At 36.2% G+C, this 17,794-nt stretch overlaps 1 protein-coding gene across 5 annotated transcripts in view; it reads right to left on the reverse strand.

Annotated features, from left to right (window-relative positions):
- Window positions 1-17,794, reverse strand: part of RAB3GAP1 (RAB3 GTPase activating protein catalytic subunit 1) — a 137,316-nt gene that overhangs the window by 8,110 nt on the left and 111,412 nt on the right. For 4 of the 5 annotated variants that reach the window (XM_085001389.1, XM_085001390.1, XM_013983945.3 and 1 more), the window contains exons 18-21: window positions 12,627-12,764; window positions 8,246-8,473; window positions 249-345; window positions 51-154 (exon numbers count right to left, since the gene is read on the reverse strand). In XM_085001389.1, the coding sequence (XP_084857515.1) occupies window positions 51-154; window positions 249-345; window positions 8,246-8,473; window positions 12,627-12,764 (567 nt within the window). Of the gene's footprint in view, window positions 1-50; window positions 155-248; window positions 346-8,245; window positions 8,474-8,681; window positions 12,023-12,141; window positions 12,765-17,794 lie in introns of those variants that run through there. The other variant, XR_014830584.1, reaches the window with a different exon arrangement.

Genomic DNA, 17,794 nt, shown 5'->3' on the forward strand with positions numbered 1-17,794 from the left:
TAAAATAATTATTGCCAACTGGGGAGAACACTTAGCAAAATCAGTCTTACTTCTAATTTTTTGTCTTCTGGATTAGAGAAGTGCAAAACTTTACTGGAATGGGATATTATCTGCTTTATAATCTTCTTAACTGAAGAAATATTTTCCAGACTTTCTATTTTTAAAAAGATAAAAGCCATCATTAGATAAGTTAGGCAAAAATTTACTTTCATTTTGGAAATGAACCAATGATTAATCAAGACATTTACCTTCTTCCTTTACTTTGAGTACGGCTGCATGAATTACACAAGGTAACAGGTGCCGAGCAAGGTCTGCAGGTTTCTGTACTGCCAGATAGTGCAGCACCTGAAGGAGACCAAAATTAGACAAATAATCAATGCAGTTGTCAAACAATTAGGCAGCCATTTACAAAGTAAAAACTGTACCACTGTACAGTTACCATATCTGTAACAAGAGTAGAAAAGAGCTTTCTTCTCTTAGTACCCACTCCTACTCACTCAGGTTAGTAGCTACTACTTCCAAAGGTCAGAATAATGTTACTGAAAACAACTAATAACTTCAGTCATTAATTGTAGTTAACACTCTTAGTGTTTTTTTCCTGTTTCCATATGTAATAAAAGCAAATTAGGAAAACACAAAGAAAATTAAAACCATCTGCAAATTATACCATCCAGAGATAACAACTGTTAGTGATGGAGCATTTTCATTCCAGAGTTTAAGGTTCTGAATACACATCATATATTAAGTGAACTAATATTAAGCATGTAAAATACTGTTTTTTAACTTGTATTCCTCACTTAAGATTTTTAAACATTTCTAGTGACTTTCTTGCTAATTTTTTTGGTTTTAGTTGTTTTGATTTATTATTTTTTTCCAAAATGGAAACTTTTATTATTTCTCTGATTTAAAAAACACACGGAGGAGTTCCCGTCGTGGCGCAGTGGTTAACGAATCCGACTAGGAACCATGAGGTTGCGGGTTCGGTCCCTGCCCTTGCTCAGTGGGTTAACGATCTGGCGTTGCCATGAGCTGTGGTGTAGGTTGCAGACGCGGCTCGGATCCCGAGTTGCTGTGGCTCTGGTGTAGGCCGGTGGCTACAGCTCCGACTGGACCCCTAGCCTGGGAACCTCCATATGACGCAGGAGCGGCCCAAGAAATAGCAAAAAGACAAAAAAATAAAAAATAAAAAAATAAATAAAATTTTAAAAAAATTAAAAAAATAAAAAACACACGGAGAAGTATGTGTTAACACAGAGACCCTACCTTTAAGCTCCATATTCAACAGCAGTAAAGACAAGAGAAATAAAATCTCATAGTGTAAGCCTTGCTGATAAATGCTCACAGATCTCAAAAGTAAACACAAAGTATAATGCAAAAGTTCTCTAGAAATCCTACTTCCTAACAACACATTTTTGTGTTTATCTTCCCAGACTTATTTCTATGCACATTTAAACACAAAGATTTAGATGCATGTATAATTTCTCATAATATATACAATTTCATAACTTGCTTTGTTCAATTAATGACATAATTTTTATTATTTGGCTTGGAAGGTTTTGTGTGTTTGGAAATGTTTTTAAAGTTAATATACATTTTAAAAATACACATACCAAAGTATTTTATAAAAAAAGAAAACACCAACCAGCTTACAAAACAGAAGATCACCAGTACTTTCCAAGGCCCCCATATCCCTCCCTGAGCAAGTCTCCCTCCTTCACACCACTCGCCCCTCACAGGTAACTAATAATCATTCTTTTGCTTATCTTCATAGTTGTTTCACTTATGTAAGTAGCCTTAAAAATTGTGTTGCTTAGTTTTGTCTGGTTTTAATATTTATATACGAAGAATGTTTCTGAGGAGCTCCTGTCGTGGCACAGAGGAAACAAATCCAACTGGGAACCAGGAAGTTGCCGGTTCGATCCATGGCCTCGCTCACTGGGTTAAGGATCCAGTGATGCTATGAGCTGTCCTGTAGGTCACAGATGCGGCTCGGATCTGGTGTTGCTGTGGCTGTGGTGTAGGCTGGCAGCTACAGCTCCGACTGGACCCCTAGCTTGGGAACCTCCATATGCTGCAGGTGCGGCTCTTAAAAAAAAAACAAAAACAAAAAGAATGTTTCTGCTTGTGCACCTTGGTGACTTGTTTTTCATTTAGCATTGTTTCTGAAATGCATAGATGCTGTAGTTTATTCATTTTCACTGCTTTATAAAAGTGTCCCTCCCCTCCCCCTTTTCTGGCTATTAAAATAATGCCTCTGTCACATTATTTCATGATTGCCGGTGTACATGTAGAGGAATTTCTTCAGGGTATCTATATAAAAGTAGAATTAGTATATGTACAAGAAAATACCAAATTATTATTTTTTAAATACTTTAATCATATTTAGTGTTTCAACAGATTTACATTCCTATCTAGAGTATTAAGAGTTCCCACTGCTGTATATCCTTGTTAACTCTATTCCAAATTTTGTTTTCCTTAACTTACAGAAAAACAAATTTGCAAGAATACAAAATACTCGTATACTCTTGGTGTGGATTTATTTGCTGGCCTTTTACTTCATTTCTTTCATCATATCTACCTCTCCTCCTCTATATATGCATATAATATATATACACACACATTTTTCTCAATAATTTGAGATCAAGTTCCATATATGATGTCCCTTTACCCTCAAATATCTAAATATCTAAGTGTGTATTTCCTAAAATAAAGAATGTAACTAATGTAAAGTGAACGAACACTGATCAAATACTTTTAATCTCATTTTTTATTCTTAGTACAACTTTGCCAATTGACCAAGTAATGTCTTTTATAACCTTCCACCATCATGATACAGGATCCAGTTAAGGACCATGCACTGGCTTAGTTATTGCATCTCTTAGTCTCAGTGACTCTAGACGTTTCCCAGCCTATCTTTTATAACACTGACTTTTTTTTTTTTCCCCCTCTTTTTTGGCTGCCCTGCAGCATAGGGAGTTCCTGGGCCAGGGATCAGATCTGAGCCACAGTTCTGATCTACACAGCTGCAGCAATGTGGAATCCCTAAACCACTGTGCTAGGCCAGGGTTTGAACCCATGTCCCAGTGCTCCAGAGATGCTGTAAATCCAGTTGCGCCACAGTGGGAACTCCAACACTGACATTTTGAGTATAGTCATTCTCCTGTTTTTTGGCTAAATTCCATACTTTATTCATATTTCTTTAGTTTAAAAAAACTGAGATATAATTTACATACCATAAAATTGACCAGTTTAAAAATTACATTTCAATGGTTTTTAGCTTATGTACAAGACTATGCAACCATCACCACTACCTAAGCCCAGAACATTTTCATTACTCCACAAAGAAATCCAGTACCCAACAGTAGTCACTCCCACTCCCCCAATCCCTTGACAGCTACTAAGCTAGCTTTTTTTTTCACCATAGATTTGTCTATTCTGGATATGTCATATAAGAGGAATCATGTAATCATGGCTTTCTGTTTCTGGCTTCTTTCACTGAGCATAATGCTTTCAAGACTCATCTGAGTTGTAACATATGAGAACTTCACTCATTTTTATGGCTGAATAAGACTCCACTGTATGGATATACTACATTTTGTGTATCCATTCATCAACTGATAGACACTTGGGCTGGTTCTACTCTTTGGCTACTATGAATAATGAGATTGTCAATAGTTGTGTACTCAGTTTCCTAAGTTTTTTTTAATCTAATGTTCCTCTCCTCTTCCAGGATCTGATCCAGGATATCACATTACATTTAGCCATGTTTCCAAACTCCCCTTGGATGTGACTAGTTTCTCGACTTTTTTGTTTTTACTGGCCTTGACAGTTCTGAGGAATTCTAGTCTGATATTTGTAAAAAGTCCCTCAATTAGGATTTATTTGATGTTTTTCTGATAATTAAACTAGGATTATATATTTTGGGGAGGAAGACCAGAGAGGTAAAGCACCATTTTCATCATTTATCAAGATGTGACTTGCCCCCTTGATAACCTTGCTCACCTGGCTAAGGCAGTGTGCATCAGGTTTCTGCTCTACAGTTAACTCATTTTTCCCGCTCTGCACACCGTACTATGGGAGGAAGATCCTGCGTAAAGTCCACACCTATGGAGTTGGGAGTTACGCTTCACCTCCTTGAGGGCAGAGCAGATTCAGAGTTCTTCTGCTCTTCTCTCCAATTTATTCCATCATTTATATATGTCACTTATAGATTCCAGGATATTTATTTTATATTTTGACTATAATCCAATACCACTTTATTTATTGTCATTCAAATTATTCCAGTGTTCGCCACTGGGAAATATTTCAGCTGGTTCCAGCTGCCATAGGTTTGTTTTTTTTGTTTTGTTTTGTTTTTAGCTCTTTTTGAAGAGATGGAGGTTATGCACTCTGGGACCAAACAGTACATTTGTGATGCTGGACCCTTCAATTATCGTATCTCAATGCAGATAATCTGCCCGTTATTGCTGATATTCATTTTGATTATCCAGTCAAGGTATTGTTCCATTTCTCCACTGTGTTATTGTTATTTCCTTGCAATTCAAAAGTAATCCACAGATAGACACTTCTAAACTCCTCCAAGTGTGACACTCTACCCAAATTTCCATCTAGACCTAGTATGTATTGATTCTTGCCTGAACCAATCTTTACTATGAATATGGTTGTAAAATGAAGAGTTTCCAAGTCCAACATATCCTCCATATTTACCATTCATCTGTGTGCTGAAATGCCCTCCCTTCTCTCCCATTTGTTAATTTTTCTACATATTGTCAATGTGGACTCATGAGTTACAATTTTTTTCCTCATTATTCCCTGCTTTTATCTTCATTACTATTTTTTATTTTCTTCTGATTTTGTTGTTCTTTTTCTAGGTTTTTGAATTAGGAATTTATTAAGCCCATTAACTTCATTCTTTTGTTTTTTCTTGATGTAGGCATTTAGGGCTATGAATTTTCCTTTGATCATTTCTAAAACATATCCTAAAGCTCTCACATGTGATATTTTCACCATCATTTTTCAGGAATTTTATAGTTTCTCTTTGTATTTCCCCTTTTACCCAAGTACTGTTTAAATTTGCAGGTGGAAGGCCTAGGGTTTGTTTCTTTCATTTTTAATTACTATGCAGAGATCAGAGCATTGGTTTTATTTCCATTATGAAACACACTGGTGTTTTCTTCGTGCCCTTAATATACTATCGATTTTTGTGAATGTTCCATGTGTGACTGAAAAGAAGGTACAGTTTCTATTATCAAGGTACGGTGCTTGAGATTTATCTATAAGAACGACCTTATTGATTATCTTCTTTAGATCTTTTCTTAATTTTGTCTACTTGACTGTCTTGTATTGAGAGTGTGTTAAAAGTTCTCTATTATTAGTGTTTTGACCTATTTCTCCTTGCATCTCCTGTGTTTTCTATTTTATATAAATGATTACTGTGTTACCTACTGCCTAAACATTAACAGCTATATATCTTCATTGTGAAATATCATTTTTAGACTATAAAGCATCCTTATTAATCACATTTAATATTTTTCTACTTTAATTTTACTTTGGCATCAGGATCACAAGCCCTGCTTTCTTAATGTTTTCATTTACCTGGTCCATTGTTTATTCTGTAGCCTTTCTGAATCACAGAATCCCTTATTTAGAGCAGACAGTTGGGTTTTATATGTCTATATTGTAATTACTCTGTATATGATATGACCTTTATTATGTACGCTTCTCTATTTGGTGTGTGTTCTTTGCTTCTGAAAAATTCTTCCGTTGTACTTAGGAAGGTTTGCATTTTTATTCTAGTAGATATCCTTGCACTACCAACTCTAATGCTGCCCTTGATTCTCTTATATCATTAACTATTTTATGAACTGGTCTAATAATTTTAAAGGAATCCTCTGAGTACCACCTATTATCTGTGTAACCGTCAATGATTTCATTTCACTTTCCTCCTTTGCTTTTTCCATTCCAACTTTTTTAGTTACATTCTTTCTTCTTTATCATAATATACAATTTTTACATATTCTTTTTCTACCCATGTCCCCATCTAGTATTAGTCTTAGCCAGAAAATTAAATGAAGTCTTACCATAGTCATCTTTTGGTTGGCTAAGTTCATCCTCCTATAGTATGCTGTTCAATAAAGTAGCCACCAGCCATATGCAGCCTAAAAATCCAGTTCCTATGTTATACTAGCCACATTTCAAGTGCTTATTAAAGCTACATGTGGCCATGGGCTACTATTTTGGACAGCATTAGCTGTGGAACATTCTGAACACTGCACAGAGTTCCAATGGACAAGGCAGTCTTAATAGAGTCCTCAGGGAGGGCTCACGTATACAGCTGTATGTACAAAAACTCTCAGAGAAAACAGTTTTTATAGCCTTGACTACTTGCCCATCTTGGTGGAATAGAAAATCTTTATAGTTTGTATTTCTTTTCTTACATTTCTTGAAAACACTGCTCCACACTACTGTGCTTTGAGAAATCTGACAACTCTCTAATTTTTTCCCTTGTAAGTTATTTTCATGTTTTTTTGCCTACAGAGTCTAAGAATTAAAAAAAAAAAAAATTAAGATCTAGTAGTATTGTAATACATAGTTTGGCATTCACTTCACCTAGTCAATTTTCCCCTATACTCAGCCCTCTCAATATGTAAATTCAGGTTTTATTTCCAGAAAGTTTTCTTATATTGCAGTTTTAAGTTTTAGTGTTTTGATTTTTCTTTTTCAAGGACTCTGATAAAATGAATATTATTTCTACTTTTCTATCTTTCATTTCTACTACTTTCTCTCCAATCGCTTTCACTCCTTTAATCCCAATTTTTTTCTCTTGGCTGTTTTGCTGCTTTTCTTTCCTCAATGCCTTTTATTAAATTTAAATATAAACCTACTCTCCCATAAATCTTTTTTTTTTTTTTTTGATAGGTTTGTCTTTTTCTTCTACTTGTATCCTGAGTTAAATCAGCAGTAGTTTCATTTCTTTGTGGGGTTTTTTGGGTTCATTTGTGCTCTTGTTTTCAGTATTTCTGATGTCTCCCATGCTTATTTGAGAATACCTGATTCAGTTTGGACTAATAATTTTCTTCTGACTTGTCAGTTTTCTGGGAAATGTTTTTATTAGCTGAAATGATCTAATTTTCAATTTGTTTCTTTATAGTAGTTTGCTCTGTACTATAATTGGTCATGTCACAGTTTGAAAGGGCTCTCTTCTGCACATTTCTTTAATAGATGACAAGAGATGAAGGAGGTTAATATGCCTTATTTCTCTTTCATTTCTATAGGATCTTTAATTTTCTCCTTATTTCCTTCTTTCCTATCACTGCTTTAAGGGGGATATCATTCCTATTTCTATATCTGGTTCTTCCTAAGGCAGAGTCTCTCTTAGTGCCCATTTCTAGTCCTGCTTACTTTCAAGCCACTTCCTGGTGGCCTGTGCCATTAACGCTCAGGTTCTACCTATGTTGAGTTTTTTGGCACTCAGCGTTAGGAGCAATCTTTCTGAGTGACTGTGTTCCTCCCAGGTCTTCCCTCAGCTCTTCTTCCTAAGACTCCCTGTCCTCACTCTCTACATCCACAAGCTTACAACAATGGGAACTCCACTGGAATTTGGCTTATTTCTCTACTTAGTTAACTCAAAGATCACTGTAATCTTTAACTTATAGTAATGCTGAAGCCATGGGTTTATTTACTTATTAATTGAATGGGGTTTGGGGGGAGGTGGATAGGTGGGAGGGTATGTATGGCAACTTGCTATCAGGTGGCTGCCACTATTCTCCACAACTCCAAATGTTTTTTAGTAATTGCAAAGTAGTCTACTAAATGATTAAACCATACTTTATTGAACAAAAGTGTCATTTTTGGAAACTCTGGGTGTATATATTTTTTCACTAAAAAGCTGTGTTGAACATCATTCTTGCACATTGATTTTTATGTACCTCTCATTATTTCCTTGATAACATTTTTTTGGTAGTGGAAGTGTGAAGTCAAAGAACATGATCATTAAGCTTTTGACATATGCTGTGAGATAGTCTAAAGATAAGCATGCTACATAAAATATGCATGGTTTATTCTCTGGCCTATTTGTAACCAGTTCTAAAATCTTGAATGTAAATATTAGATAGATAAAACATTCATTACGTTTCAATGCTCTCCTTCTCAAGTATGTTCAAAGCTCTTACATTCATCATAGTGAGTTTTTAAAATGCTGGAACAATAATTAGCAGTCTAGTATTAGACACCCAAACTCAGTTACCTTTTCTGCTTCCCGTGTATCATCAAAGAGTCTCCTCTGCCTTCTAGCAGGAATTGGCTTAGCTGTTTCCCAGGCTTCTACCCACATATTACTTGGAATCTTCATTCGGGCACTTAGTTCTCCTTTCAGAACCATATTGCCCTTTTCATCAATCACTTCCTCTTCAATATAATCACGAGGTGAGTACCACCTCACAAAATCTTCCAGAAAACAACCTGGATTAGCGGCCTAAAATAGCCAAAAGAAGAAAAAAAAAATCAACAGAATCAAATAAAAATCAAGTTACTGATAAACTTGTTTTCAATATTATACTTCACTTTCATAAAAAGCCTACCTAATCTTTACAAAATCTAGTACTGTGACTTCAGTTTGGGTGTCAGCTTTAAAATAGGTCAGATATTAAAGCACCAAAATTATTTTATTTTTGCTATCTCCATTTTTTTTGGGGGGGAAGTCTTTTTATTGGTGCATTTGTGGCTTATGTAAGTTCCCAGGCTAGGGGTCGAATCAGAGCTACAGCTTCTGGCCTATGCCACAGCCACAGCAACAGAGGACCCGAGCCACATCTGTGACCTACACCTCAGCTCAGGGCAACGCTGGCTCTCTAACCCACTGAGCAAGGCGAGGGATCCAAACCTCATCGTCATGGATGCTAGTCGGGCTTGTTACTGCTGAGCCACTATGGGAACTCCCTGCTGTCTCCATTTTATAGAAAAAGAAGATGTTTTCATTTGATGAATTTGGAAATAAAATTTTGATATAAAGTGAAAATAATTCTCTAAGACTACAAGTTATATAAGTTAGTTTAAAATTATAGTATAATAACTACTCAATACTCTGAAAAGTATCAAACAGGCTCAAGTCAAGTAAATTAAATAATACACAACATGATCTGAATAAAAACGCAATAATGGAAAAATTCTGCTCTTTCTTCCCCTCAATAAATCAATACTGGTACTGAATAAATACCAACTAATCTCAAAAATGTTCTCTTCAGCCATCAAATTCTTATGCTTTGAATAATAAATTACCATCGCATAAATTGCTTTTGTGCTATTAAGGAATTGGAATTCAAATTATTGCTTTTCAGGCTTCTGAAACCAAACTAATTAAAGTTTTATTTAGTGGATAATTCTATAGAATTAACAATGATGCATGCCAAAATCCTTTAAGTAAGGATTCATGCCTCTACATTCATGCCTGAGAAAAAAGGGAGGCTTCACAGTTTTAGTGGTAAGGCATGGAGGTCTTTTCGCAAGTGCCCAGTAATTTATCAATACACTACTAAGGAAGGGCATATACATCATCCCCTTAATACTCAAAGGAAATGTGTACATTAAACACATACCTTTTTGGTTATAATTTTCTATAACATATTCTTCCTGCTATGAGTACAGTATTTAATTGCCTGAAATAATAAGTGGTATAAGCACTACTAAAAAGTACTAAGCAGAAGTTCATTTTCTTTCTTTTTAAATTAAATTAACCTCAGGCCAAAATTAAAACCAACATGACAAGAATGGTTAGTCTTAAATTTGAAAAGCAAAACTGCCAATTTCTCCTTATTGCACTCACTACCAGCATAACCGGTCCCACCAATTTAGGAAACCCCCAAAAGGATAAGGAATCAGAGGGGAGTCCTTAACTGACAGTCAATAACACAAATTTCTAAGGGCTATGGCATCATGGCAACAAAAAACTGTTATGAAATGCAGTGGATCAAGATCACTGCATGACCTGGGATTCATATACAAAGCTTGGATATTAACCAGGCAACACCACACACAGATGAATATATCTCAGGAAACTATAGAGGTAGGCCTTGAGTGAAGAGAGTGAACCTGAAAAAGAAAACAGTATTGAGCTCCTGCACTACAGAATGTGTTAAAGAAGGACACATCATACCAGAATTCTTCCTTCTGGTTGTCCTTACTATACCAGGCAGATCAAAGTGCTACCAGGAGAGGCTCAAGGGTCACTTTGGCTACGGTTTATCTTCTTTCTACCCTTCCAGGTAGGTACTCCAAGCACATGTGGGAGAACAGGGCCTGTCCTCCTGGAATTGTGAAGGGTAGGTACCTTAGGAATATACCAGCATTTATCCACAGCTCTGGGGGCTCTCCCATGTACAGCAAATACCAAATCATCCCCTACACAAAAAGGGAAAGGCAACTATACCTATTTTAGAGTGACTTCATATTTCCTTAAATATATTATCTGATTCCCACATAGGAGAAGATACATAAATTGGTTATTTGAAATACAATTTATTTTATGGCTAAAACAATGTTACTGAAAGAGATCTGTTCATTACTCAGGTTAGTTCAAAGACATCTAATGAACCACAGTTCTGAAGCAGTGTTAAAGGAATTATATAGCACCTTACTATGAGGGGCAGATATGTTTCTATGGAGTAAAGCTTTTACACTTCCAATTTGGAATTTCCTCCTGTATATGCCTCTAAAAGGACAGTGTAGCAGGACAGAGACAGATGAATATGAAGGCGGCCAGAGGTCAAGTAAAAAAACAGCTACTGTAGAGGCCAGTACCTCCTACTGTGCACACACACCCTAAGCCAAGTCCTTTCTCCTCCTTTTTGATTTAACACATGCCCTGAGAGCCAACTGGCTTCTCTTTATCCACTGTACCAAATATCTGTTTTAAAACAACACATTTCACTTTCTTGTCTCACAGCAGAATAGAACTCAAAAAATTTCTGTATCTTTCTCATCTCTAAGGAAAACATGCAGCTCTTAAGAGATGTACTAAAGATTTCTTCTTTTAGGAAAGATGGGGGAACACCAGTAGGGAATAAAAAGCTCCCTTTTATTGTCACTTAACTCTGCTAGCAAGGAAGATGAAAGTGGCACAGGTTTTCATGGGGTGTTTACATTGAAATGTCAAACTCAGGCTGGCCTACATAGCACGAAAGCAGGACTGAGTAGGGGCTATGGAATGGAGAGATGGAGGCTATCACAGGAAGCAGCAGGTTAAGGAGGCAAGTCTGGGCATTGGGGACAGGTCAGAGTATGAGGAGTAGGAGAGGGAAGCCCCGTGGGCCAATGAGCTACCCATTTTCCTTTTTACTGTAGATGGACTTGCCTTTGCTTTCAAGAATAGGTAATTCAGGAGTTCCCGTAGTGGCGCAGTGGTTAACGAATCTGACTAGGAACCCTGAGGTTGCGGGTTCGGTCCCTGCCCTTGCTCAGTGGGTTGACGATCCAGCGTTGCCGCGAGCTGTGGTGTAGGTTGCAGATGCGGCTCGGATCCCACGTTGCTGTGGCCCTGTTGTAGGCCGGTGGCTACAGCTCCGATTGGACCCCTAGCCTGGGAACCTCCATATGCCGCGGGAGCGGCCCAAGAAATAGCAAAAAAAGACCAAAAAAAAAGAATAGGTAATTCAAAAAAAAAAAAAAAAAAAAATTCTTCATCCCTGTGTTTTTAACTAATAAGCCAAATGCCACCATTCTCTGAACGCTTTGTGTTCTACATACAGGCCTATATCCAAGCCTAAAATATTCTTCTCCAGGCATCAAATGCCTACTCAGCCTAAACTGTGACTCTTGTGAGAAACTCTCCATGACCCTACTCAGTAGAGTCAGTCACCTTTTGACCTTGCTTCCATAAGAGAATGCATCACATAATAATTATTTACATATTCCCCTCCCACAACTTCAATCGGCTGTTACGTGAGGATAAACACTGTATTTCTTTTTTTTTTTTTTCTTGTCTTTTGTCCTCTTAGGGCTGCACCAGTGGCATATGGAGGTTCCCAGGCTAGGGGGTCTAATCAGAGCTGTTGCTGCCGGCCTACACCAGAGCCACAGCAATGCCAGGTCCAAGCCACGTCTGCAAATTACACCACAGCTCACGACAACACCAGATCCTTAACCCACTGAGTGAGGCCAGGGATTAAACCTGCAACCTCATGGCTGCTAGTCGGATTTGTTTCTGCTGCACCACAACGAGAACTCCAACACTATACTTCTTAATCATCAAAGTGCCAGGCACAACACAGACAACCAAAGGTTTGTTCAATGAAGCAGCCTAGGATTTAAATCCTAAGAGTTTCCTAAAAGCCCTGCATTAAATTGACTGTACACACACAAAGGAAGAAAATATACCAATAAACATATAGAAATGATTCAACTCTCAACTTTCAACTATTATTCAAAGATTCTTGACTTTCCTTTTTTAAACTTAAGAAGTAAGTTTGACTATGACCTTTAGGGGCAGAGGCACGGTGTTGTAAGTGCTAATGAAATCGAAACATTTAATAAAAAAGACATCCAGGCCTTTACACCGCTTTATAAAGTGACTTTCACAGTTTTATCTCAGAATAGCTCAAAATAGACTCCTGAGCTCTGAGAGTGTGACCCACCTTAAAAGACTCCATATCTGAGAGCAGACAGGCACTCTGCATGCGTGCTCGGAGGTGAGCCCCTTCTGCCGATGTACCTAATTTAGCCAGAACCTCCGACTGCTCTTCTAGCAAATCTTCTGTCATAGGTGCTGGTTCCTGTGAAGCAGAAAATGACAAAACTCATGAAGAGCTTTTTTTAGACAAAGCAGAACTATAAAAATAGACTAAAGGCAACATTTCAGCTCTAGTAGTCACAAGATAAGTGTTTAAAAGAATTCAGAAAAATTCGCAAGTTTTTTGGAACCTACACGAAAAGGTAACGATAACTATGACTTTCAGCAACCTCCCTCCCACAGATAAGATTATCATGTTTCTTACTGATGAGAGCTGAGAGGAATCTGGATGCACTGAACATTTTCCTGACTATTAATGATAAAGAAATGATATCCTAAGACATTTTTATGAATATCATTATAGTTACAATGGGTTTTATTGGAACTACTCTAAGAGAAGAAAATTGATATACATATATATAAATAAAAATGAAAGCAGATGAACTGAACCCCAACTAAAAGCCCCCAAATAATTATAATAAATGTTATCCCTATGTTGGAGAAGATGCTTTGAGTTTAGGTTCCAATTCAAATTACTAATTCCCACAAGAAGCTGGGTATTGTTTTGGGAATCAGAAACATTATATATTTTAATGACAATCCCAAATAAAACAGCAGCTATGGTAAACCTAAAGGAAGACACGACTGTAGAGTCATTAAGAGAGTTAACAGAAAACATTTTCAACCTGTTCAAAAGGACTTAGGGAAGTTCTCTGAGAATTGACTCCATGACACTTTGTATTTGAAATATGAAGAACTCTACAATCCAGAGACTAACCAAACAAATCTTCCCTGCTTTGTTGTTAAAACCAGAAAAACACGAACTCTTCTATTCCTTGGTAACAGCATAAGACCTAGCAGGAGTAAGTGTCTTGTCAATAAATAGATTCTTTCTAGATTCCAGGAGCTTACTATAATGCAAGTTTTCTTAGCCTCCGACTGGATAATTCTCTGTCATGGGACCTGTTCTATATGTTGTATGATGTTTAGCAGGCCTCTCTAGTCTCTGCCTCCTGCAGTAGTACCACTATTCCGCCTCATGAAGATCAAAACTGTTTCCAGACATTGATTTGGGGTGGGGGGTGGAGAGTGGGCACAAAACACACTCCCCAGGTAAAAGCCACTGCCACATCGGTAAATGATTTTCACAGGTATCTGTGGGGAATAAAGCAGAGCTAGGATAAAGGTATGGCATTCAAAACATAGCAACAAACTAAACTTTTTTCCTTTTTCATCCTCATTTTTGAAACAAACCTGAAGGAGCACTTTCAAACACTGCTGAAGATAATAATATAAATCTTCCCAGACAACAATCTGGCAATTGATACATGGCAAGCATTTATGATCATTCCCATTGACCCAATAATTCCCCTTCTAGAAATATCACTGCGGCATTATTTATAATAGTATGAAAATTGGAAAGAATCTCAATATACAACAGAAGGAAAAAATGGGAGAGAACTACTCTAACAGTGATTAGCCCTGGATTATAGAATTATGATTTGTTTTCTTTTGTTTTCTCTACAATGAACAGGCATTACTTTTAAAGTTTCACACTGATACTTAGGGTTGAATACTAATTGGTAAGGAATTAATACTTTAGGATCTAGAGACAACATGCCTGTATTTGAATCCCAGCTCTATGACCTTGGGTAATTTACTCAAGCTTTCTGTGACTCACTGTTACAAAGAATAGATCCCTGCAATTAGAGACAAAATACTTAGGCTGTATTATACTCGACTTTCCCTATGATATCAAAATACCTCAGTCAAATTAAAAAAATTATATTAATTTTCAATGAAGCAATATACTAAAGAACAGAGACCCCCATTATTTCCATTAAGTAGGAACCACTTTCATTGTCCTTTAGCCTCCTCCTGAGAAAAGGGAGGGGCTTGTGAAAGGCTTTTGGGAACTCAGGCCAACCATAAATGAAGAACACAATCGAGAAGAATATTAGCAGCAAGTAGCATGAGGACTACTTCTGAGTATGATCAAAGCTTTCTCATACAAATGATCTCATCACAGAAGCGATCAGGGGATTTTACATGTGGTAAAACTGAGTGCAGAGATGAAGTGCCTTGTTCAGTACCCTCAAAGTAGCAAAACTCTCTAGGGCAATGTGAAGAGAATCTAGAACAGCCATCTGATGCTAACTGTGAGAACTATTTATTAGTTTGCCTCTAATCCGCTATTTAAGAGTTCTTGCTCTAACAGATTTTCCCAAATTTTTCTTCTAGCCCTGGCTCTAAAATACTGGGTAAAAATTTTAAACTTTTCCTAGGCATAAACTGTAGGATGACCTAAGGCTACACTGAAGGAATAAGGGAGTGTGTTTTAAATTCTTGTGAGGCAAGACCTATATAAGCCTTATTACTTTTTTTTGTTGAAGTACCAACTGATTAATGGCACATTTTAAGCTAACTTATAAATTTTGAAATCATAATGATTTCAACTGCGATCATTTTGAATTCCAAACATTTTCAATAAGTACATACAAAACAGTAATAATTTAAAGAAGATTAACTTTAAAGAAAGTAAAACAGACTAAAAACTTGCCTTGATTTATCTAAAGATAAAAATTTCTACATACATAAAACATATGCTGAGAGAAAAGTAATTTAAATTTAAATTATTCCAGATTTAAATTACGAAGCTGAATATGTAAACTAAAGCATCTGAAATAAATGAAGGGAACACAACATTTCGAAGGAAAATAAAGCTTGAGCTTATGGGACAACTTTCTTTGACTCTTTATTAACCTGATCAAACCAAGACAACATATATGCAATGAGCTCATTAAAAATAAGAAGAAATGAAGTTCCCAATGTGGCACAACGGCATCAGTGGTGTCTCTGGAGCACCAGGACACAGGTTCAATCTGCAGCCCGGCACAGGGGGTTAAGGATCTGCTTTGCTGCACTTGCAGCGTAGGTCACTGCTGTGGCTAGGATCTGACCCTGGCTAGGAACTCCATATGCTGCAGGGTGGCCCCCCAAAAAAGAAAGAAAAAAAAATTATTGAAACTTGCAAAGAAAAAGAACATAAAAAATTAACCTTTGCGGAACACTTACATCCAAATATGTAATTTAAATATGTAATTTAACCTTCAACAACCAGAGTAGTACAAACTGCTACTGACTTAACTTAGTATTTAGTATTTATTTATTAAATAAATAGGTAGGGTTTTAAACTGAAGATATGTTAGAACAAGATAGCAATACTTTCATTCTTCTTTCTTGTCAATCACTGATCACATGACAAATTTTAAACAGTTTTTCTGAAGTGTAATTGACATATAATAATTTAAAGGATATACCTGCATATACCCATGAAATCATATCAAGATAATGAATTTATCCATCACCCTGCAAAGTTTCCTTAGGCCCGTTTTTAGAATGCTTATCAAAAGGTGAATGGATTAAAAAAAAAAAACATGATATATCTATGCTATGGAACACTACTAAGCAATAAAAATGAATGAACTACTGATACACAAAACAATATACATAAATCTCAAAATAATTATGCTAAAAGAATTCCAACACACAAAAAACCCCACTCTAGTTATGTAAGATTTATATAAAATTCTAGAAAATGCAAATATTTGTTTAGAGAAGAGAGAGAGAGAAAACAAAGCTCAGAAAGGAAACACAGAATGTACTATCAACATTAGTAATAGCAAGTAGTGGTGCAAGATATAAATCTAGTTCTGCTAGATCCAAAAATCCAAATCTATATCATAAGACCTCAATACCAACTGCACAATGCTTAAAATTAGAAAAAATACACACTTGGTTTCTAGCATTAGAAACCAACTCTATATTTGTAATGAAGCAAAAAGACAAGGCCTGTTAAACAAAAATATCTAATCTCATCAATGATGGCCACCTGGTAAAAAAACAACATAAGCAAAGAAATATGTTAACAGAATCCATGTCTAAAATTATCAAGCAAACATCCCAGCATCCCACTGTATAATCATTACAACTCATCAACCCATTTCAGAATACGAAAACTAATTTACAAAAACTTTTAAGTAAATCCCTACATCCTGGGAAGAAATGCTAGCTTATACTTTAGTCGTGTATAAGAAAAAGTCTTTAGGAGTTCCTGTCATGGCACAGTGGAAACAAATCCAACTAGGAATCATGAGGTTGCGGGTTCAATCCCTGGCCTTGCTCAGTGGGTTATGGATCTGGCTTTGCTGTGAGCAGTGGTGAAGGTTGCAGACGCAGCTCAGATCTGGCATGGTTGTGGCTGTGGCATAGGCTGGCAGCTGTGGCTCCAATTAGACCCCTAGCCTGGGAACCTCCATATGCCTCAGGTGCAGCCCTAAAAAGCAAAAAAAAGAAAAGAAAAAAAGAAAGAAAAAGTCTTCAGAAAAATAATAGCTAAAAACTGAGTGCTTATTTTGGATTAGACAGTCTTTTTCCCTTATATACTATTTCACTTAAAACTCAATTATCTTATGGATTACCTCAATATTCAGGTAAAAATATATTTAAGTAAAAAAATATTTGATAAAATATACCTGTTCATGATAAAAACTCTCAGAAACTAAGAAGAGAATTTCCTTAATATGATAAATGATAACTCCACTGGATACCTTCAATGATTATCATATGCTTTCCTTCTGAACTGGGAACAAGAGGGGGATGCTCACTATTTCAATACTGTAGTAGGGTCCTAGCCATTGCATAATGCATGAAAAAGAATTACTAACATGTAACATAACTATGTATATACAAAACGACAATCTACAAACTACTAGAAATAATAAGTGAATCTAGTAAGATTGCTAGATTCAAGGTCAGTATACAAAAATTTCCATAAATCTGTGAAAAACTGTTTAATGTAAATTTTAAATTCCAATATAATATTTGAGAAATTATCAATACTTTGAGATAAATCTAATAAAAGATACAAAAAACCTCTATATTAAAAACTAAAAGACACTGATAAGGCCAAGTAAAAGAAAGATTAAATAAAATAAAAGGCATTTCATGGTCATGGGACTCAATACTGTTAAGATGTAAATTTTCTTTAATTCAATTCAATGCAAGTTTAAT

The sequence above is a fragment of the Sus scrofa genome, chromosome 15 (assembly GCF_054392235.1).
Source record: "Sus scrofa isolate SSC_HxYL_T2T_F1_AM1 chromosome 15, Sscrofa_HxYL_maternal_Yorkshire_Landrace_v2.0, whole genome shotgun sequence".
NCBI classification, from domain to species: Eukaryota; Metazoa; Chordata; class Mammalia; order Artiodactyla; family Suidae; genus Sus; species Sus scrofa.